The sequence below is a fragment of the Acomys minous genome, assembly GCF_964271855.1.
Source record: "Acomys minous genome assembly, chromosome: 1".
In the NCBI taxonomy this organism is placed as follows: Eukaryota; Metazoa; Chordata; class Mammalia; order Rodentia; family Muridae; genus Acomys; species Acomys minous.
The window spans coordinates 26091761-26113696 of record NC_140483.1 but is presented as its reverse complement, the minus strand read 5'-3'; the positions used below and the strand labels follow the sequence as shown (position 1 = coordinate 26113696).

Here is a 21936-nt window from a genome sequence, read left to right as displayed (position 1 = left end):
TGAGCAGTACAGACAATCTTCCATCAAGTCGTGCTACGTGTGAACTAGAACCAAGACTGAACTTTTTCAGCATGGTGGTATCATGACCTCTTGGCCATCGTCAGACTTTTTCTCAGTTTCACAGAGTTTGTGAGGAGGCACACTCACAGTTTTGCTCTTATTTAGTAGAAATGGCCTGATTATTTCAGAAAGAGCCTTAAAAAAAAAAAAGAAAAGAAAAAGAAATGCAGCCAGGAGGTTTAGTTACGAGGCTGATGCCAGATAGGTTTTTTATTATAGTTAAAAAACAGTGGAGCTGGAAATAAAGGTAGTCATCCAAGGTGAACGAGAGCTGGAAGGCTGGTCCTTCCTCAGTGACAGGATTTGGAGCCACAGCCCAAGCCAGGTCTAATCCAGCCGAGATGCTGGAAGGCAGAGCACACCGTTGTGCCCATCAAGGCAAAGAGGGCGAGAGACCCCACAGCTCCCCGATACCGCTTGGCAGGGTCTGAAAACCAAGAGAACAGAAGTTACCAGAACATCCATAAGCCATTCAGTTCCAGCATCCCAGGTCGTATGTTCAACCATCCATCCTTGGGAGGATGACCAAGTGTAGCCTAGGACCATTAGTATTTTAGGGGCTGTGTGCAAAGTAATTCTACAATAGCATCGCCTAGACTGTGGAGAGCTCTGTTAAGGAAAGCAGTTTTCTCTAGGCCCATTCGGACGGAGCATTTACCTCCAGCATGAAGAAGCACAGCCCTTTCCTCTCTCTTTGCTGGCCATTTATCCCAGCAGTGGCTAGGTTTTGCCAATGTGCCACCTTGGTTTGATTTCTGGTGGCTCTGGGCAGAAGCTTAACATCTCTAAAGCTGTTTCCTCATCTATAAAACAGGCTGTTTGCTGTACATGGAATTACTATGAGGGTGGAGAGCACTCATAAAAGTTCACAGACACGCAACTGGCACACAGAAAATGCTCAAAGGGCTGTTATTATTCTAAGGACTGTAAGAGTAAAGAGAATAGACTTTTCATCTTAATTATTAAGTCACTTCCTCATTTAAATTTTTATCATATTTTCTGTATATGGGTACTTTGCCTGCATGTGTGTCTGTGCACCGCTTGCATGGATTCCCTGGATCTAGAGTTGCAGACCATTGTTAGCTGCCATGTGGGTGCTGGGAATCAAGCCTGGATCCTCCAGAAGAGCAGGCAGTCCTCTTAACAGCTGGCCAGCTCGCCAGCCCTACTTCTCCCTGCTTTTTTTTTTTTTTTTTTTTGGTTTTTTTCAAGACAGGGTTTCTCTGTGTAGGCCTGGCTGTTCTGGATTCACTTTGTAGGCCAGGCTGGCCTCGAACTCACAGTGATCCACCTGTCTCTGCCTCCTTGAGTGCTGTGATTACAGGCATGCACCACTGAGCCCGGCTTACTTCTTCCCCACTTTTAAAGCCCTGCTTTAAAATATAGTAACTTAATATTTAAAATTTGCCTGGGTGGTGGTGGTGCATGCCGTTACTACTCCCAGCACTCTGGAGGCAGAGGCAGGTGAATCTGAGTTTGAAGCCAGTCTGGTCTACAGAACAAGTTCTAGAACAGCCAGGGCTACAGAGAGAAATCTTGTCTCAAACAAAACAAAACCAACAACAACAACAAAAACCAAGTAAACTTTGCTTTGGGGGCAGGAAAGACAGCTCAGTGGTTAGGAGCATTTGCTGCTTTTGAAGAGGACCAGAATTTAGCCATCAGCACCCATGTCAGGTGGCTCACAACCACTTGTAACGGAAGCTCCTGGGGATCTAACACGCTCTCTGCCCTCTGTGGGCACATAGTATGTGTTAAAAAAAAAAAAAAAGACAAATCTAACGTGTGTTTCCTTGGCAGATGCCAACATGTACTTACCTCCTGTGTAGTAGCCATATGCATAAAGAACTCGACCAACAATCCAGGCCAGGCCCAGGCCAGAGGCTATGCGCTAAGACAAAAGGACAATTTGGTGTTTGCATTTTAGAAACAGACCTTTATTAATTAATGCCTAGAGCTGACTACACTTGCCCAACTGTAATCTCATGCATTTGGTAACACATTTCTCACAGAGTTAGGAAATAATGGGGGGGGGTATTTGTTTTTGGTCAGGAAAGTCAAGACTGGTGGCAGGTAAGTCCTGGCTTTCCCTATGGGTGGGCTGCTCTGAGGAACTGGGGGAACTGGTGCTGGGGCTCAGGTCAAGGGCGGGCAAGCCTCAGGGCTCCAGGGTGAGTAAAAGAGGAAACTGATGTCTGAAGCCAGACCCTGGGTCCCACACTGACTGCTGGGCTGCACTGTCTCCACTGATGCCCGCTGGAAGTGGCTGGATGCAGTCAGTGCCCGCAGCCTGCACACAGTAGGGGTGGGGCTCCATGAGAAAAGGCGAGGAGAATGTACAGGAAACGCCTGAATATGTGCACTCAGAATAAAAAGCCTCCCCAATCCCAACACCCTGGACGGAAGAGAGTAAAAGCTTATACAAGCTGAAAGACCCTTTCCTTTGCTTCATTTATCAGTAACTCACCTGGTCAGAAAGGGTAAGAGGAAACAAGCTTGGGGTAGGGTGAGCAGGGGGCCCGCCCCAAGCCCGCTTCCAATATGGCAGTGCTATGAGTGGTGCCGGCTGCTATGTCAGGGCTTAGCTTGTGTGAGGTGATTCTGGATACGAAGTAACAACAGGAGGCTGAAGAACTATAGGCGAAGCCCCAGCGACTCTCCGCGGAGGCTGGCGCCCACCACGCTATTCTTCACTACAGCGCTGCTGCGCAATCACTAGCCACTCTGCAACACCGGTTCGGTGCTGCTTTCAGGTGCACAGATGCCTGCCTGTCCCGTTCACTGCCCGAGCCTCGGGGATGAGTAAATGCCTGTTTTAGCTGTCGTGGCTTCTCAATGCTCGATGCTCCAAACACCTGCAGCTCCTGCTTCGCCACCTCTTGTGAGTTTGCTTAACTGCTACCTTTCCGGTAAGAGCCCTGAGCCTGACCACACTAGTCAAAAATCTCTGAGCTCCACACTCCCTTCCCAGCTCTCTTTGTTTGCTACTGGGCACTCACCACCTTCTAGCAAACTAAATAATTGACTTAGCGTGTTTGGTTTACGTCCCCAGTTAGTGGGAAGGTCTATGAATCAGCCATCTACCTGTCTTGTTCACTGCTGTAACCTTGGGTGTGGGTAGATCTTTTTATGCATGTGTGAATGAATGAAAGAAAAGTAAAAAAAAAAAAAAAACCAAAAACCAAACAAACCAAAACACTTCCTTTGGACATGAACCTTTTAGAATTAGATAGACCTGGGTTCAAAAGTTCCATTCTTCTGGGGCTCAGCTGACCCCATGAAAGCTAGACAGTGTCTAAGAGGCTTTTCCTCAGCGCAGGGAAAACTCAGGTGACATACCGCCTACTTTAAAGCAAACTTGGTAACAAAATCAATACATTAGAGCCTTTTAAGTACACAGTGCCTCACGTCTCCTCATTCAGTGTTCATTTCCTCTGCCCTGTGCTCAGTGAACTACATCTAAACGGTGAACAACCCCAGAAGAAACTTACCGGGTGGTAAACACCTCCCACTGTGAGGAAAAACAGGAAGGGAGGGTACACTTCCAACCTGGAATGGACAGAAAGCAGCTTTTAAACAAGCGTCCCCGTGGATGTCTACCCAGACCTTCAAGAACCATGAGGGGCTGCACATTCATGTGGGCCGCTTAGAAGCCCAAGTGCAAACACTGGAGGGAGAAGGCAGGCTCACAGAACCCACAGACGGAAGAGGTCTCCTAGCGGAAGTGCAATCTGAAATGTCTTACAGGCTCAAGTGTTAGGACACCTGTCTCCAGTGTGGTGGCACTGCTTTGGGAGGTTGTGGGACCTTCTGGACAGAGGCTTGACTGGCAGGTGTAGGCCACTAAGGGTGACCTCTGAGGGATACAGCCCAGCAGAGGACTTTGTTTCCTGTCTGCCTTTGTGACCGGCTGCAGGTCTCCGCCATCACCACTGAGAGTCTGGTCATTCTATCTTCCATTTTGGACTGCTTTCTTTGAATTGTGAGCAGATATAAATCCCTCCTCCACTCAGTCCTCTGTCAGGTGATCTGATCACATGGTTAAGATCATGTCATATCATGAAAAGCAGTGAATACAATCAGATGGGACCTGCAAACGCTGCAGAGGGTCACATTAAAGACATTGTGATGGCTGCTGGTAGCTGTCAACAGGGCCTAGAGTCAGCTGCGAGGCGGGCGTGCCCATGGAAGACTATTTTGATTGTGTTAAATGAAGTAGAAAGAATTGCCCACTGTGGGTGGCACCATCCCCTGGCTGCAGCCACTTGGATATCCCCACCACGATGGACCGGCCCTTGACCTTTGACCAGAATAAAACCTTTTCACTTTAAGTTCATTTTATCAGGCTGCACTGGAACTCAACTCTGTAGACTAGGATGGCCTTGAACTAACCAAGATCTGCCTGCCTCTGCCTCCTGAATGCTGGGATTAAAGGTGTGCGCCACCACAGTCCAGCTCAGAGGTTTTTCCATTCTAAAAATAATTAGTTTTGCTCAGTGTTCAATCTGTTCACACAGTAACTTAATTTTATTTTTACTTTTATTTGTGTGTATGGCGGAATATATGTGTGTGTACCAATCCCATGGTTCCATGTGTAAGTTACACTTGGTTCTCTCCTTCACCTGGGGGCCCTGGGCATCAAATTTAGATGATCAGATCTGGCAAAAAGTGCCTTAATTTTCTGAGCCATCTTGCCTGCCCCTACACACTAACATTTCAATGTGGTGCCTGTGATCGCCAGGCTACCACCCAGTGAATCCAAAGACTCGGGCCTGAACCGAGGGGCATCTATCTGACACCATGGCACTCACGTGTTCTGGTGGGCTCGCTGAATGCAGTTGAAGATGTGTCCATTCTCAGGATCCGTACTGTACATGACAGGGTACTGTTAAAGCAAAGGCCGAACAGAGCGTGAGTATGGAGAATTAACTGGCACTGCAACAGGAGGTATTCCAAAAGCACCTCTGCTGTAGCCCTGGTGGGCGAGGGCCTCACTGCTGCTGCCGCGGTCTTTGTAGTGACAAGGGTTTCCGTTCTCAGCAGCAGGTCTGGTGTTTCTAACTGGTATAAGGTAGTGAGAACCTGCGACAATGTGGTGGCTGCACTAGAGACAGGAGTGGCTTCCTCCTAGCTAGCGTTCCTCACTGACGTCATAAATGAATGGTGGCCTGCAGGTGATTAAAGAGACACCACGGAGAAATGGCTGATTCTGAAGAGTTATCACAGGCCACGTCCCTTTAAGATTGCCATGAACAGGGAGCAGATAATTGAGACTTTTATTGCAAGTGTCCATTAGAACAAAAGGAGAAGCAGCCAGATAGGGACGCTGGAAAAGAACCTCCACTGAGGGAGTTTAATTACAAGATACTAAATGCAAACAGACATCTAAATTGCTCACCAGGGAGAGCGTTAGGAGCTCCCCTCCCAGCTCAGGCAGAACTGCAGGAAGGGTTTAACAGACTTCCTTTCTGCAGCTACCAGCTAAACCCAGGTCTCCTACTTAAGAAAGCTTGAAAAATCAACTTAACACGTTATTTTTGTTTTGTTTCTAATTTGTTTGTTTTCCGAGACAGGGTTTCTCTGTGTAGCCTTGGCTGTCTTGGACTCACTTTGTAGACCAGGCTGGCCTTGAACTCATACCAATCCACATGCCTCTGCCTCCCGAGTGCTGGGATTACAGGTGTGGTTTTTTTGAGACAGGGTTTCTCTGTGTAGCCCTGGCTGTCCTGGATTTGATTTGTTAACCCAGGCTGGCCTGGAACTCAGAGATCTGCCTGTCTCTTCCTCCCGAGTGTTGGGATTAAAGGTGTGCACCACCACACCTGGCAAGACATCATTTTTAAAGTGGCCAACTAGGAAGCATACTGCCCCTTCACCCTTTTTAGAAAATAGCACTGTCCCTGGCACACAGCTCCAGACAAAAATGGACTTTTAATCCCAGGAGGCCCAGTCTTTCTACAAAGGAGTCAAAGTCCAACAAAGTGTAAACTACATCTCAGCACTTTTTATGTTCCTGCATCTTAGGAACAAAACTCTATTGGGCACTGCTACCACCTGCCCTTAGCCTCCTTCCTGCACCACTGAAAGCAAACTTTTGGATAAGCCTGTGGCCTCAGGAAGCCCACAGAAGCACCCGTCTGTGATCTTGCTTACCTCCACCTTGTACTTTTTGCGGGCTTTGCCCACGTTGATGGCTAGGTGGAGCACCATCACAAAGCTGGCAGCGCCGGTGAGGAGCACAAATCCATATTCCTTAGAGAGGACCGCCATCGTGGCTCTGCGGAAGAAAGCACAGCACACTAGGAAACTAGCCCAACACTGTGGCCTTTGTGTGGCATAAGGCCTCATTACCTGCAAATGCGTACAGAACAGAAGGACAGTTGAGGGCTGGTGGATGGCTCAGCAGGTAAACTGCTAGCTACACAAACGTGAGCACCTGAGTCTGGATCCTAGGCACCCTGTGTCCCTGTGCTGGGGTGTGTGCTGGGGGTGGGGAAAGAAGACAAGTGGATTCCTGGACCTCATTGGCTAGCCAGTTCAGTTAAAAAAAAAAAAAAGGTGAGCTTCCAGTTTAGTGACAGAACCTGCCTTAAAAAATAATGTAGAAGAGTAAGAGAGGAAAAAACCCAAAGTAAACCTCTGGCCTCCATATGAGTATGTGCATGTAAGAGCTCCTGCACACATACAAGTGCACACACATGCATATATCACACATATATACATACGTGACACACAGACACTACGCCCAATTAAAAAAAAAGAAAGAAGGTGTTTCTAAGAGGTCACTAGAAATATTACTGCATATTAGACAATAGAATTAAAAACTACTCTAGTATTTAGAAGAGTCTCAGGGAAGGATACATTTGTACATGTGCTTCCTTTCTTCCTTCCTTCACCTCTTTTCCTTCCTCCATCTCTTCCTTTCAGTTTTAAAAACAGATTTTCCCCTATCTGTCTGTCTATATCTGTCTGTCTGTCTATTTATCTATCTATCCTCTACCACTTTTGTGTGTACACACACCCATATGCACATGGAGGGTGGACAAAACCTGCAGCCTGCAGGAGTTTGCTCTCTCTCCACCACGTGGGCCCTGAAGGTTGGACTCCAGGCATCAGGCACCTTGACCCTCTGAGCCATCCCATGGGCTCCTTAAGTTCAGTTTTGGAGACAGACTCTCGGTGTAGCCCACGTTGGCCTGTTATTCAACATATAACCCAGAGTGGCCTCAAGCTCACAGCAACCATGCTGCCTCAGCCTCCCAAGTATTGAGATGACAGGTGTGTGCTGCTATAACTAGATGAATATTCCCTGTGATTCAACATTCATTTACAGATTTTACCGGTATCACTGAAGTAGTCATCAAAGTATGTCATGGCCACTATACTTTGCATTGGGAAGTATTTAACGTGACACACTTTAACGAAGTGGCATCTACAACAATGGCTTCTGCAGAGGGCTACTGTGAGGTCAGGACCTTGTGACTGCCCTCCACCCTGATCCTGGTCACATGCTGGCACAGTTTTAGAAACCAGAATGGAGAAGCCCTGCTTGTGTGCTCTGACATCAAGGCACGGCCCCCGAGCCCATGGTGCGGACAAGACAAGACTCCAATGGTGTGGCAGGCTCCTGGGAACCCAGGCTGTCCATCAAGTCATCACCTCAATGCGAGCCCCTCAAAGGGTTCTGACACTGGAATGCATAAAACATTGGTACTACAAGCTGAGCAAATGTTAACTATAGATTGAGGTCGTAGCTCTATAGTTTTAAGATATAATTCTTTTAATATTTATGACTATGAGGGAGTTTTCATAATGAAACTGCTTCGAGGAAAAGCTAATCCTGGCTCATCTTGAGGGGTTTGGGCATTCAAGCTCTTGTCTCAAGGGAAAGATTTAGACTGGGCCTCAGAGAAAACAAAACCTAGCTGGTGGAAGAAGCCCTAAGCATCTCACAGCCCTCTGGGCTACCCACTGACCTCTGTGAACTAAGGGTTCAGAGCATGCTGGGAGAAAGAGCAGCTGCACCACGTCAGAATATGCTGAAGCGACTTACTCCCACATGCAAAGCTGTCTCAAGCCAGGAGCTCCTGTGTGACCTCTTACTGGCTGTGAAAGTACATGCTGTGGTAGGCAAATGCTTCTTAAGGGGATGAGGCAGGAGGATCGTCAGTTCAAGGCCAATGTGTGCTGTATTTTAAAGGGCTGGGGAGAGGGGTTGGCTGAGCAACCATGAGGGCCCGAGGTCAGTCCCTAGCACCCAGGTAAAAATGGCAGACAAGATGTCACAGGCTTGTGATCCTACTGCTGTGGGGACAGAGGGAGAGACCAGGAGCTGGTGGGACAGCCACTGTAGCCTGATTGGTGAGCTCTGGGTGTCAGTGAGAGACCTCGTTTCAAAAACCAAACCAAACCAAACCAAACCAAACCAACCCCCCCAAACCAACCAACCAACCAACAGCCAAGGTGGGTTCCTCCTGAGGAACAACAACCCAAGTTCTTTTGGCTTCCACACGCATTTGTCTGCAAATACACCCACCCCACACATCCACACACCCACCAACACCAATAAAATCCATCTCTGATGAGTGCTAGCTTTCATCTCCCCAGAAGCCAGTTCAGGCTGTTGCCCTGCTGCAGAATGTTTCTAGCCACCCTTAAAATCAAAAGGGCATGATTCCAGTACCTCTACCGTCAGAGGAACACCCAGAGCTTACGTGCCGCGCCCAGAGTGTACAGCGGGAAGTGTTAGGGGTGGGAGTCAACTCGAGATTCATGTGGCACAGCACACAGCAATCCTCACCAGCTTTCCCCTCTATGATCTTTGCCCTGCCCTGCCCACTTGTCCTTCAGAGAGGCCAAACACACTCTGGGCCAGCCTGTCTTTATGATTCAGCACAAGGCGCCTCCAGCTCAGCAGATCCACCTGCCCAGCTTCAGAGACAAGGGGGCCTGGATACTCTCCAAGTCTCTTCTCCTTCCTTCTCTTGCCAAGCTATAAAGTCAACACACGCTAGAAGTTATGGTACTAATTATAGAGCAAAAATACAGTGTGAATTCTGAACACCTCCTTAAAAATAAAAAGTGATCGTGCCTACTTGCCATCCTTGGGCTCAAACCACTGGGGCCAAACAGGCCATTGAAAATGAAGCTGTCTATGTCTGTGTCCATGTCTATGTCTATATGTCTATGTTTATATGTCTATATTCTATGTCTATATGTCTATGGGGTAGGACTTGGGTTGGGCCAAGCATTGGTTGGGCATTCCCTCAATCTCTGCTCTATCTGTTCTATCTTTATCCCTGCATGTCTTATAAGCAGGGTAAGTTTTAGATGGAAGTTTTTGTGGGTGGGTTGGTGTTCCCCTCCCTCCACCAGGAGTCTTGTCTAGTTAGAGGGTGTCCTCTTCAGTCTCCACGGCCCCTGCTACTAGGAGTCTCAGCTAGAGTCACCTCACATCTTCCAAGTCCTACCCCATGGAAAAGAGTGAAACCCTGACGCTATTAGCGATACTCGGCTATGCTTGCAGACTATCAGAGCTGTCCTCTGAGAGGCTCTACCCAGCAACGGTTTGAAAGAGATGCTGAGATTCACAGCCAAACATTGGGTGAAGCACAGGGAGCCTAATGGAAACATGGGGTGGGGCTGGGGAGAAAAAGACCTGGAGGTGACAGGGGCTCCACAAGAAGACCAACGGAGCCAACCAACCAGGGCCCAGAGGGGCCTGTGGAGTCTGAAGCACCAACCAAGAACCATGCATGGACTGGACCTAGGTTCTCTAGAAGGGGAGCGGGGCTGCCTCTGACATGGACTCTGTTGCTTGCTTTTTGATCACTTCCCCTTAAAGGGACTGCCTTGCCAGGCCACAGGGGAAGAAGACAAATTAAACACTGTTGTGACTTGATAAGCTAGGGTGGGCGGGTGGGTGGGTGGGTGGGTGGGTGGAATAGGGGAGGGGGTGGGGAGGGAGGGTGGGACTGGGAGGAGAGGAGGGAGGGGGCTACAACCGGGATGTAAACTGAATAAATATATTAATTTAAAAAGAAAGACAGAAAACAAAAGCTGCCTCTAAGGCTGTCTCAGAGCTGCCCTTGTAAGGACAACGAAATGAAATGGATCTGCTCCAGGTTGGTTTGCAAGCGCAGAGGCTCAAGTGGACAAGGGCAGATGTTAGGGCGGGATCGGGTTTTCACTCTAGCTAGGTAAAACACGGGGATAGGGATTAGTTGCTGACTCCTGTTTTTTTGATTGTCTGAGAGCAGTCAGGTGACAAGACAAGAGAGGTGCTCAAACTAATGTTCTGCCAGGCTCCTCTGTCATGAAGGTGACGGTGACAAGTATGAACCTGGGTGGGGGTAAGCAAAACCCAGGACAGAAAGACGCTGGTGACACTGAGGACACAGGACTTGGATGGCTCAAGGCTGGATCTGACCGGAAAGCCTCTTTCCTGTACTCCAGCTATCATGGCTCCAGAAAATACTATTCAAGCTGCCAAGGGCAGGAAGCAATCAAACAGCCCTACCCACTTGCGTGCCTATGAAGTCCATCAGTAACCAGCCTGGCAAGATGTGCATAAGGGCGCGGTCAGCGTGACTCACAGCTTGGTGGCAATCAACAGCTATCTAATTGGACTTAAGGCCCATTCAACAGAAGCAAATCATGCCTGGTGGTAGAAACCCAGCCAACCACCCAGAGCCAGTGAGATCACCTTGAAAAATAGCCCACTACTGCCATTTTGCTAGACCAAGGTAATTCTTTATACACACCAAATCTTACTTTCATACCCACATAAGTGTAGCCACCACCCCTCATCAATGACCCTGCTCTTTACAGAAAATGGGGACCATTGCAGGAAACCATAGCTGGACACAAAGCAGAGATTGTGGGGGGCTGCGCCCAGCCCCAACTGATGCATTTATATCACAGCTCCTTGAACCCATGGCTCTGGGAACATCATGGAAAAGGGGGCAGAAACATTGCAGGAGCTGGAACACCAGGAATTCTGCTGTGAAACAGTCTCTCCTGGAAATGGCTGCAATGGCAGTGCCGGTGGACACGTTTCAATGGAAGGAGGAGATTTCACAGGGTCCCGCCTCTAGCCAAAGAACTCCAGGCCACTAATGACTTCTGGAAGATGGACCATTAGCCTCTCCCAGGGATGAGCCTCCTTACTGGTGGTTGACTGCAAAGTAGCCAGCTCTAAAACCTTATATACACAATAAAAATGGACTCAGCAGATTGTGTGTGTGTGTGTGTGTGTGTGTGTGTGTGTGTGTGTGTGTGTATTTGTGCATACACATATGTATATAACACTAACAAAGCCAAAGAGACTATAAAGCATGAGGAGAGTAGCTAAGAGGGGATAGAGAGAGGAAAAAGGGGGTTGAGGGATGATATAATTCTATTTCAATTAAAGACACACACACACACACACACACACACACACACACACACTGGTGAAATGGCTCAGTTGGAAAAGGCAAAATATTAACTAAAAGGTGGAGAAGGGGTATCTGATATTAGCCTGGGTGCAGAGACCATGTGATCCTCTACAGTGGAGAGCCCTCTTCTCCTATAGTGGCTCTTCTGCAGGGGCTTTGGACACTTGTGCATGGATGCAGGGACAAAGCCTGGAATGCTGCCCTCCCAAGGGGTGGAAGAGCCCTTGTGATACCTCCATATACAGCTCCCCAGTAAGGAGTCCTACATCGTATGCCTGGCCTGCACTTGGAGAAGGTAACGAGACCAGCCACTGATCTCTGAGTGAGTGGCTTTGGCATTCCTTGTGGCAAGGACTATTCATATGCAGCAGGTGTTTGCAGAGCACATGATAAGAGCAGCAACTTTGGGTGACTTTCAGAATGCCCCCCTCTTACACACACACACACACACACACACACACACACACACACACACACACACGACATTGTTCATCATCATGTATAAGACATTCACCTCAGCTATGTGCGTCTGTGTTTCTTCCCTCCAAAGAATCTGCTGAAACCATGGAAGAAACAGGATTACAAGTTACATAAGACAACCTAGGACGCAGAGGTCTGCATCATAGTTGCTAAAAGCTAAAAACTTAGATCCAAGGAGTAAAAATGTTTAAACCTTACCCTTTAAGGATAGGATTGGCTTAATTCAGTCAAGGTTCAAAATACTTTATCATTGGCTAACTTGTTATTTTCTCAGACTCTAGGGGAAAGGGATGGGTGTTCTCAGCCCTTAGCGGGTGGCCTCTGGGTCAGGGTACACCAAGGAGAAGGCAGCTCAGCTCAGAACCCACACCCAGGCAGCCTTGGCCACACCTTGCCTTGTTACCAATCCAGAGCCAGCAGATAGCTTCCTGGGCCAGGCCCGAGGAGCCGATAACTGATAGACAAGCCCCATGTGGTGTGAGCACTCATGTGGCCTGCACACATCTTGCTGATTCATACCTGCAGCTCTTTTATGGACCCACTGAGATAAGGTTTTTAAATGTGATAACTTTTTCCTGGACTTGATCTTCATTGTCTGGATACAGAAGCTCTGCAATGAATTTTTGTAGTCGTGTTTCCCACAGACCAACTGGCTACCGTAATACGTACCCAAAGACAGAGAATATAAGATACAAGCCTCCCATTTGCCTGTTTTTAATAGTCAAGTGCACAACCACAGAAACTCAGATCTCAGATGGGTGTTGCTGTGGTTCTTAAGATGTGCGGGCACCCCCCACCCCCGAGAGTTTGTGACTCAGCAGGGCTCCAGGAGGGGGAGGCCTGTGAATGCAACTTTCAAAAGTTCCCAGGCATGCTGACCACTGCCCAGAGAGCACATTCTAAAAACTGTTGTTGAGGAGGCTGGAAAGATGGCTCAGTGGTTAATAGCACGGGTTGCTTTTCTAGAAAACCTGTGTTCAATTTCCAGCACCCACATGGCAACTCACAACTGTCTTTAACTCCAGTTTCAGGGGATTCAGTGCCTTCTCCTTGGCTCCCACAGGCCCCAGGCACCCACACAGTGTCCAGACATACATGCAGGTGAAATACCCATCCACATGAAAATTTCAAACACTTGTTTTAGGAAAAAAAGGAAATTTGTTGGAGGTGGTGGTTGTATCCGAGTCACACACAGAAGCACGCCCCTGCCTTGCTGACCCTATAAAAAAGCTTTCTACTGGATGGATGCTCTCGGAAGCATCTCTCCAACAGGATCATGGCCACAGGGAGAGCTGAGGCTAACCCTTTCAGTTATCCTGGAGCCTGAACACCACAGAACTAATTCCGTCTTTTCAGGTTTAACATTTAGCTCAACATGAACTAAACAAGTGGACAAGAGGGTCCTCCACCCACGACCCAACCAAAACCTAGTGAGCCCGACCTGTGACAGCCTCTGTCACAGTCACCAGACCTGACTTTTCACCAGCCAAAGGAGTTGGAGTTTAAGGCTTTACACGCTGCGCGAATGATGGTCACTGTGTAAAACAGGACCTTCAGGACCTCAAATTCTAAATGAGCAGTATTATGAGGTAAGTGAAAGACGTATTTTAGAAGCTTAGTAGGATCTCCAGTAAACTCTCATGGAAAAGATGGCAAAATGGGAAATTATTTCCACTTATACATGTTGACTATCTAACCACAGGACCGAGTACATGCCAGGCAGAGACTTTGCATAAGCTAACCTTGTTCAGCCCCATGACAATCCTATGGACAGTGGCTGTAACTGCCATCCTCACTTTACACAGGAGGAAAATAAGGCAATTTGTCTAAGCTTCCATCAGTGGTGAAGAATGTAGGTCTGGGGTCTGAGAGCAGGCAGACTGACACCAGTGTCTCTACTATTTGTTGCTAAATCGGCCTGCAGGGGGCTTGAGCCTTATAAATTAGAAGCAGCAATAAAGAACAATCCTTGGCAGAATTTATGCCCTGGGCAGTTCAGCCACACCCTGCTTCTGTTCCAGGAGCAAAGGGAAAAGCACAGCAGCCTGGCGGGGGGGGGGGGGGGGGGGGGCGGGCGGCTGGAGGAGCTTCCGTTTCACTGTACATTTTTATGGCCCTTGGGATCTGATCTTACGAGTACTTGGGACTGAGCGTATGCAAGATCCCAGCTTCCTGAGTCTTTAGAATATTTTACATCCAGGGTCAGATCTGCTATTGAGAAAGCGAGTCACTGCTTCCTTTGCGACGGAGACGGTTATTTTCTTCTCGATGAACGGCCCTAGATAGAACTAATACAATGTTGACTAGAACAGGCAAAAGTAGACACGCTTATCTTGTTCTCCATGTAGGAGGGAGCACTTAGTTCTTTACCATTGCATATGACGTTACAGGAGGTTTCCATCCACGCCTCTGTTGAGGATGTGTTACAAATCTACTTTGTATGTTATGTTTGATATATTCAAAACACAGCAACACTTCTATCTATAACTTTTACATTTTGATAAAATATCTTCTAGTCTCCTCCCCCAAAAGTCCTAGGCTATGGTGGGTTTCTAGGAGAACCAAGGCATAACTAATAACCAAGCCCTTGAGGTCTACAGGGAATGGGGGTGGGGTGGGGGGTGGAACAGCAGCCAAAGCAACGGCTGTGCAGTGTAGCTAGTTAGCAGATACCAGGGGACTGTAGGTATGTCACAGACACCATCCACAGCCTCAGTGTAAGAGCCAAAAAATCTAGGCTTAACATGTGGCATTGTTGGTTTTACCTCGAGGATTCACGCCGTTTCAGGATGTGAGGCAGTGGCATGGGGGTTTAGGCTCTTTGGCTTAGGTGCTCTCTTTTAGGAATTCCGCCCAGCGTTAATCAATCCTGTCTCTAATTCCTGCCTTCGCCATTGCTGGCCTTATCTCACTAGGGCATAGTTCCTTCAGTTACAGGAAGGGTTCTGGGCAAGCCTACATGCAACTGAACAGTTCTGGTGTAACATTCTCTTCCACTGTGTACCCAAGTCCTCTTGGCTGCCCAGGGAAACTCCCCAGGGCACAGGCAGCATTGCATAAGTAGATCAAAAGACAGGGTTTATGATTTAGGCACTTGCCCCAAATAAATAGTTTATCACTCCTGAGTCACCAAGTTACACAGTACTTTAGGTTTTCCTAAATGACAGATTACTCTTTGACCTTAAGTAAACAGCTCAGATTGGACAACAGCAACTTCTGCTTCAGTTTGTGATATCAATCTTTTTGCAAAGTTTTGGCTGGTGTCTTGTGTTAATACAACCAGGAAAGTGACCACGACAAAGCATTCTTAGCTCAGGGAAGCCACCATTCCCCGAAGTCTCATAGCATCCCTGAGCAATTCTTACTTGACTGGCTGTGTCATCGTTGTGGTTATTTTATATGGAAAACCCCAACAATTTAATGAGAGCGACAAAGGGATGGTCATTTAAAGGGTTGGCTTGATCATAAAAAATCGATGTCTCTTAAAGTTCCACATTCCGGATGGCTCAGCTGACTGGGGTGGGGCTGAAGCCTACTTTACCTACTTAAAGCTCCCTCAACAGCTATCCGGCTTCCAGTTGGTCTTTGGATGTTTCCACAAAGGAACACCAGCCTTTCAGTGGTCCCCTGATGGGAGTTTGCCCCAGTGAGATAAGGTCAGCAGTGGCAGAAGCAGGAGCCAGAGACAGGATTGATCACCACTGGAGTGCTAGAAATGTGATGCTGCCAGAAGAACCTGCCAGCAGACTTCCCAGAGGAGAGTACTTCTGCCTGATTCTTCCAAGCCCATGGGAAGCTTGCTGGAGAAGTGCAGGAAGTGACAGGGAAGTGGCACTGAGGTAATTCCATCTCCAGGAATGAAGAGACAGCGAGAGTCACAAGATTTCTCTGTGCTGCTCCTCTATCTCCATGATGAGAATCCCAGTCCACTTCCGCAACAAACACATCAGATTTGTCACACCTTCAAAGAAGCACTGCTGGCGTCCTCCTGCCTCTGCCTCCCGAGTGCTGGGACTACAAGTGCAGAGTCCCATACCTAGGTGCCACTAATTTAAAGGCATTTAAGAAAAGGATTAAGAACCCAGGTGCTGAACCTCTGTATTTTCCCCCAGTGGCAAACAGGAAGCCGGCTTAACAAAGGGAGCCTGATGCATCAAACGTGTTTGTTAATTCAAGGCCAGATGCAGAGGGCAGGACATGGTGGGTCTGTCTCAGGACCTCATGGTCTTCAATCCCGCATCAATGCATTGGCAGCATAGCTACACGTTAGTCATGCTGGGAAGATGGAAAACTCGCCCCTTTTAATCCAAATCCATCCAGCTCTATAGTTAAACAGCCACAGCTCAGGCTTCAGGTGATGTTTGGACTCAAACACTGGCAAATTGTACCCCCAATGAAAACAATTGTTAAGTTCATTGCTGGGCTGGTAGGGGGTGGGGGAGGGAAGGATGGGGGGGGGGTAAGCTACAAGCCAGATGAATGGCTCTTGGTGATGTGGCACAAGCTTGCACCATTGGGCCAGTGGAGGCCAAGGCAGAAAACGACTTCTCTTTTATTTATTCTTCACTTTGACTTCTATGTGGCAAGATGCTAAACACACACACTAGAATGACAATGAGACTCTTTAAGAAGAAATGGCAACTCTGTACTTGGGGACTCAAGAGCACTGGATTTATAGGTAGAATAAACTCCAGGTGTCCCTGGAGGTATGGTGCCAGGCTTCTTCTCTTTTCTTTTTCATTTGGGTTTTCCGAGACAGGGCTTCTCTGTGTAGCCTTGGCTGTCCTAGAACTCACTCTGTAGATGAGACTGTCCTCGAACTTATAGAGATCTACCTGCCTCTGCCTCCCCAGTGCTAGGATTACAGCTGTGTACCACCAACCCCTAGCTCATGTTAGGTTCCCCCCCCCCCCCCCACTTCTCTCTCTCGGTCTCCTCCCCTTCTCGCTCTCCCCCCACCCCCACCCCTCTCTTTGATTTTCTGAGACAGGGCTTCTCTGTGTAGCCTTGGCTGTTCTAGACTCACTTTGTAAACCAGGCCAGCCTCGAACTCACAGCGATCCGCTTGCCTCTGCCTCCCAAGTAGACTCTCCATGCTTAAAGTGCCACGGGCCATGGTACCCTGACACCTGACTTAGAATCCCTGGGCCATACTTGATAGCCTAGAGCTGAGCCTCCCAGGACATGGGACTCCAGACCCATCTCATGTCACATTTCTAATGGTTTGAAGGCAACAACCTTAGACGAGAAAGGAGACATATCATGGATACCAAAAAAACTTATCAGATGGAGCTACTTGGACAAATTCAGTTCAGGAAAAGGATTTTTACCAGAGGACGCTTGCCTCCAGTCCCATACTTCTCACTCTCTCGGGGTGACTCTTTTCCGTCTCCATTTTGTTATCAAGGCCATACCACACCCCAGGTGCAGAGCTGCAACAGACACCAAGACTGAGAAGGACATTCTGAACCTCCAGAGTGCAGCCAGGCTGTGAGGGTAGAGCACACACATGGAGGAGGGGGAAAGACTGGAATGGAAGCGACGAAGGCTATCATAGTAATGTGTGACTGAGAACACAGGTAAGAACACAGCGTGTGTGTGTGTGTGTGTGTGTGTGTGTGTGTGTGTGTGTGTGTGTGTGGCGCTGGAGAGGTGGCTCAGTGGTTAAGCATACTGAGTGCTCTTCCAGAGGACCCAGGTTCAATTCCCAGCACCCACATGGCAGCCCACAACTGTCTGTGACTCCATTTCCAATGCCTCAGCCCACAACTGTCTGTGACTCCAGTTCCAATGCCTCTGACACCCCTACACATGCAGGCAAAGCACCAGTGCACATAAAAATAAAAATTAAAAAAAATATGTGTATATAAAAAACAAAACCAAAAACCAAAACCCCAAAAATCCAGCAAGTGTAAATAGGTCAATGTTTAAATGGCAGAGAAAGAGGCCAGTGTGAGTAAGGGGTTACAGAGACCGGAGGAAGAGTGAGGAAGACCTATTGTTTGTAGTACTTATTAAGCCCCATTCTAAGTAAGTCAATATGAATTCATTTAAATCCCCCAGCCCCTCTATCATGTATTCCTACCTATACACCCCAGGTGAGGGAATTAAGCATTGGAGAGATTTAAAGTTGTCCTTCGAATCACACAGCCACCACCGAGCAAAGCCTGGATCCCCACATTCCCAGGCAGTGTGTGCCCCCAGATTCTACACTTTTGGCCTCAGCCATGCTGCCTCTGAACCAAGCTGAAGAGCAAGTTTGCCAACCTCTGACCCTCTCCTGAGCATAAAACGTATTAACAAGAAGGCAGAGCTAGTAATTAGTTCTGAGCCTGTGCCTGATTACAGACTGTGATATTTTTAATTGGAAAGGGGGGGGGAAGCAATCTTGGGAAAGACCCAGAGAAGACCATTTTCATGAGCAGCATGGGGAAAGGAGTCGGATGAAGAACACGTCCTCCAGGCTCCTGGCATGCAGCTTGGCAGGGCAGCAGTGATGCTGGCTCTTCACTTCGCCCTGATTCCTACAAACCTATCCATGAACTGACATTACACAGGGGACAACGAAGCTATGACTTCCAGACGAGGAAAAAGTTTTGAATGAGTCACACTGATCTTACTTGGATTTTCCACCATAAGGAACAGAGACAGCTTAAGAGTTATAATTCTTAGCAGATGCTAAATCCTTGGCAAGATACCGGTGACGAAGTAAAGAAGCCACCTAGGCTGCTGGCATAACCCTCCCATGCCTCTTGGGACTTAGAAGCAGGCTTTGGCATGTCTGTTTGCATTGTTTCTATCTTTAAGAAAACCTTCCATTGTTTATTTTATTTTTAATATTTATGCATATATGTTTGTGTCTGAAATGGCCAGAAATGTAAATGTATGACTGTATACTGTGTGTGTGTGTGTGTGTGTGTGTGTATGTGTGTGTGTATACGCACACACGGATGCTAGAAGAAGGTGTCAGAGCTCCTGGAGCTAGAGTTACAAGTGGTTGTAAGCCAGTGACATGTGTACTGGGCTAGAACTCGGTCCTCTGGATGAGCAGCAAGTGTTCTTAACTGCTGAGCCATAGCCCCAGCATTCATGTGCATTTCTTAAGCTGGACAAATACAAAAAGGAGAAAACCCAGGCTTATGGTCTCAGTATGTGGGGCACCAAGTCAGGTGGATTGAGGATCAGAGGCAAGGCTGGGCTTGTGAAGACACTGTTTCAAAAGAATAACAAAAAGGTGGGCAATGGCACCCAAGACCTGGAATTCACATTCCTGCTGAGGAGCAGATCAAATCTAGAAAGATCCGAAAGGGTAACAAGTGGACCTATGACATTCTCAATGCATTTGTGAAACAATGTGATTTTCCTGCTTCAGTTGCTGCATTTCTCTCCAGATAGGCAAGAGGACTGACTCTGTGAGAGAGCTAATTTTACACAGTGATAAGCTGACAATAATAGCAAGGTTTTGTTATTCTAGAAAACAGTATACTCTGGAGGAGTATCAATAAACTCAGCAGCAAGAGAAGGGAAGATGGCTCGGTCAGCAAAAGTGCTTGTCATGCAAGCCTGGGCAGCTGCCTTCAGATCCCTGCACCCATGTTAAAAAATAAGGTGGAGAATGATTAAGGATGACACCCAAGGTTGACCTCAGGTCTTCATATGGATGTATATGCACATGTACTTGTGGGCACTTGCATGCATAAATACACGAACACACACACACAAAGACACACACACTTCAGTTGCAGAAGTAACAGCAGCATATTCTAAAGAGATTATATTTAAACACAGGGAATGATTAAGTCATAAGTTTGGACTTTTTAAATTTTTAAACATTTAAAAATTAAACCATAGGTTTAAAATCGGCTAAATGTTCATTCGGTGTTAAATTATTTTTGACAGGTTCATTTGACATCCATTCACTCCTAACTGGTTCAGGAGCTTTTCAGCATCTCTTTGGATAAACAAATCTCGTGTGTGTGTGTGTGTGTGTGTGTGTGTGTGTGTGTGTGTGTGTGTGTGTTTCCTTCTGTCCTCTTATGAGGGAGTTCACTTTCAGATTCTTTCTGAAGTGGCAGGGAATCTAAGTAAGGGGAAGTCTGCCCTGGTCCTTTAAAAGGTCTCAATGGCCCAGGCTGACCTTAAATCACCATTCTCCTGCCTCAGTCTCTCTGGTGCTAGGATTCCAGTTGCAGGCCTTTGTATTTTGTTCTTAGTCTAAGGAAGCCCCAGGAGTGTCGTTTCTATGGCTAGCCACAGTATCACTGTCACTTTATATATAGCAACATTGGTTGAAGAAAAAAAAGAATCACTTGACAAAGTTTTCTATTTCGGTAACATTGTGTCAGGAAGAAGCAGAGCAGAATGTACTTCCCAGGGTGAAGCACTTGTTTGGATTTCAGATGTTAGTTTCATTTAACTCCTTAGATAAATTTAGCTCCCATGAGAAGAAACAATCTGGATCCCCTGACTCAGAGACAATATACTCTCATTACTGACACAAGGAAATAAAACACGCCTGTAATCCCGACCAATAACCTTGGGTTATTCCCTGAACAGGCAGTCTGTAGATGTCCTACAGATTTCCTCAGGGAAGCCTTGGCTACAGCTGCTAGCGGCAGACTCTGCAAGGCCACACCTAAGCCCGCAGCATGGAGAGAACGCTTCTCTCAGGGGCCACCCCCTTTGCCTAGTTAAGGGAATCAAGTCCCACTCCGCAGCGTTCCTTCCTACCCATCCATCCGTCCTTCTGCCTCTGCTTTTCCCCTACTTCCTTTTCCACACTCACTTGTAGATTGGTACCCCCACCCCCTGCAAAGAACTAGCGGAAGCCATAACCTAGGGGAACGACTCAGAGTCCACTTAGTCCCTTCATCACCCGGCAGCTGCCCCAGCCCTGTGGTTCTGGGTCTCCCTGTAGGGACACAAGGTAAGAAGGAACACTTGCAGACATGCAAGGAAGAGATGAATAAAGACACCGCCCCGTCCCTCCCCGCCCCCCAAGAAGTCTCTTGTTATTAGGGCATAAGTAGGAAAATCACTCCCCCCCCCCCATTAGGTTTCAATGCAAACATTTCAACAAGGTGGAGAGGAAAACAAACACAATTCCCTCTGAGACCCTCTTGAAGGATCCTAGCAACAACACAGCCACAGCAGGAGCCGCGCTTGCACGCCACTTATGAAACCTGTGCTACATCGTGTCCGCGTGGCCAGTTCCCACTGCAGAGCTTGGGTCTTCCTTCTCGCAGTACAGCTGCAGTGCGGGTAAGGTCAAGTGGTCTCTGAAAGGCCGAAAGAGGGAGCCCCAGGTCTTTACACAGCTGTAGTAAAGCGGGGGAAGTAGGGGGGGTGGGGGTGGGGGTGGCGGTGGTGGCGGGAGCCGGGCGGGGGAGTTAGGAACTGAGGATGAGCTGACCTTGACAATCTCCCTGAGTTGGAGATAGCGGGAAGGGATCTCACTAGAAGCTCCAAAGCCGCAGATGGAGCTCTGTGAGTTCGAGGCCAGCCTGGTCTTACAAAGCGATCTAGGACAGCCAAGGGTACACCCAGAGAAACCCTGTTTCGAAAAATCAATTTTAAAAAAAGAAAGGAAGGAAGGAAGGAAGGAGGGAGAAGAAGAAGAAGAAGAAGAAGAAGAAGAAGAAGAAGAAGAAGAAGAAAATGCAGAGCTCAAATCGATCTATAAGGAAGTGAGGTTGGAGAGAGACCCTATTCCATTCCTAGTGGCTGAGATACAGGCTGTGCGTGTGTAGGCCTTCAGATGCCCCAGCCCAGATAAAGCTCCTGCAGCTCTCAGGTGCCAGCACTTACCTGACTCACCTTCGTGCGCCTGGTGCAGACCCGAGCTGCGCAGAAATGCCGGGGTGCGGCTCCCAGCGGTCCCGCAGGATCCGCCCCACTCCGCCCGGAGCGCGCGGCCACGCCTCCGGGCGGAGCTCGGGCAGCAGGGACCGCCTCTAGC

At 48.0% G+C, this 21936-nt stretch overlaps 1 protein-coding gene across 2 annotated transcripts; it reads right to left on the bottom strand.

Moving 5' to 3' along the window:
- Positions 1-238: 238 nt before the first annotated feature.
- On the bottom strand, positions 239-21930 carry MGST3 (microsomal glutathione S-transferase 3). 2 transcript variants are annotated; one of them, XM_084779320.1, is made up of 6 exons: positions 21795-21930; positions 6214-6337; positions 4872-4945; positions 3552-3609; positions 1879-1951; positions 239-487 (listed from the first exon to the last, which is right to left on the bottom strand). In XM_084779320.1, exons 2-6 carry the CDS (start codon positions 6328-6330, stop codon positions 351-353), a joined length of 459 nt encoding a protein of 152 aa, XP_084635446.1. In that variant the 5' UTR covers positions 6331-6337; positions 21795-21930; the 3' UTR covers positions 239-350. The 2 variants fall into 2 exon arrangements, with proteins under 2 accessions (XP_084635446.1, XP_084635445.1); XM_084779319.1 differs by having other exon boundaries at positions 21786-21925.
- Between the last annotated feature and the right edge of the window lie 6 nt (positions 21931-21936).

Excerpts from the sequence above, each read along its gene's own strand:
- MGST3 (XM_084779320.1), bottom strand. The coding sequence starts at position 6,330 with ATGGCGGTCCTCTCTAAGGAATATGGATTTGTGCTCCTCACCGGCGCT. Across the intron at positions 3,610-4,871 it reads CAGCGAGCCCACCAGAACAC|GTTGGAAGTGTACCCTCCCT; the intron begins GTGAGTGCCATG and ends TGTCCATTCCAG. Across the intron at positions 1,952-3,551 it reads TGGGAGGTGTTTACCACCCG|CGCATAGCCTCTGGCCTGGG; the intron begins GTAAGTTTCTTC and ends CTTTTGTCTTAG.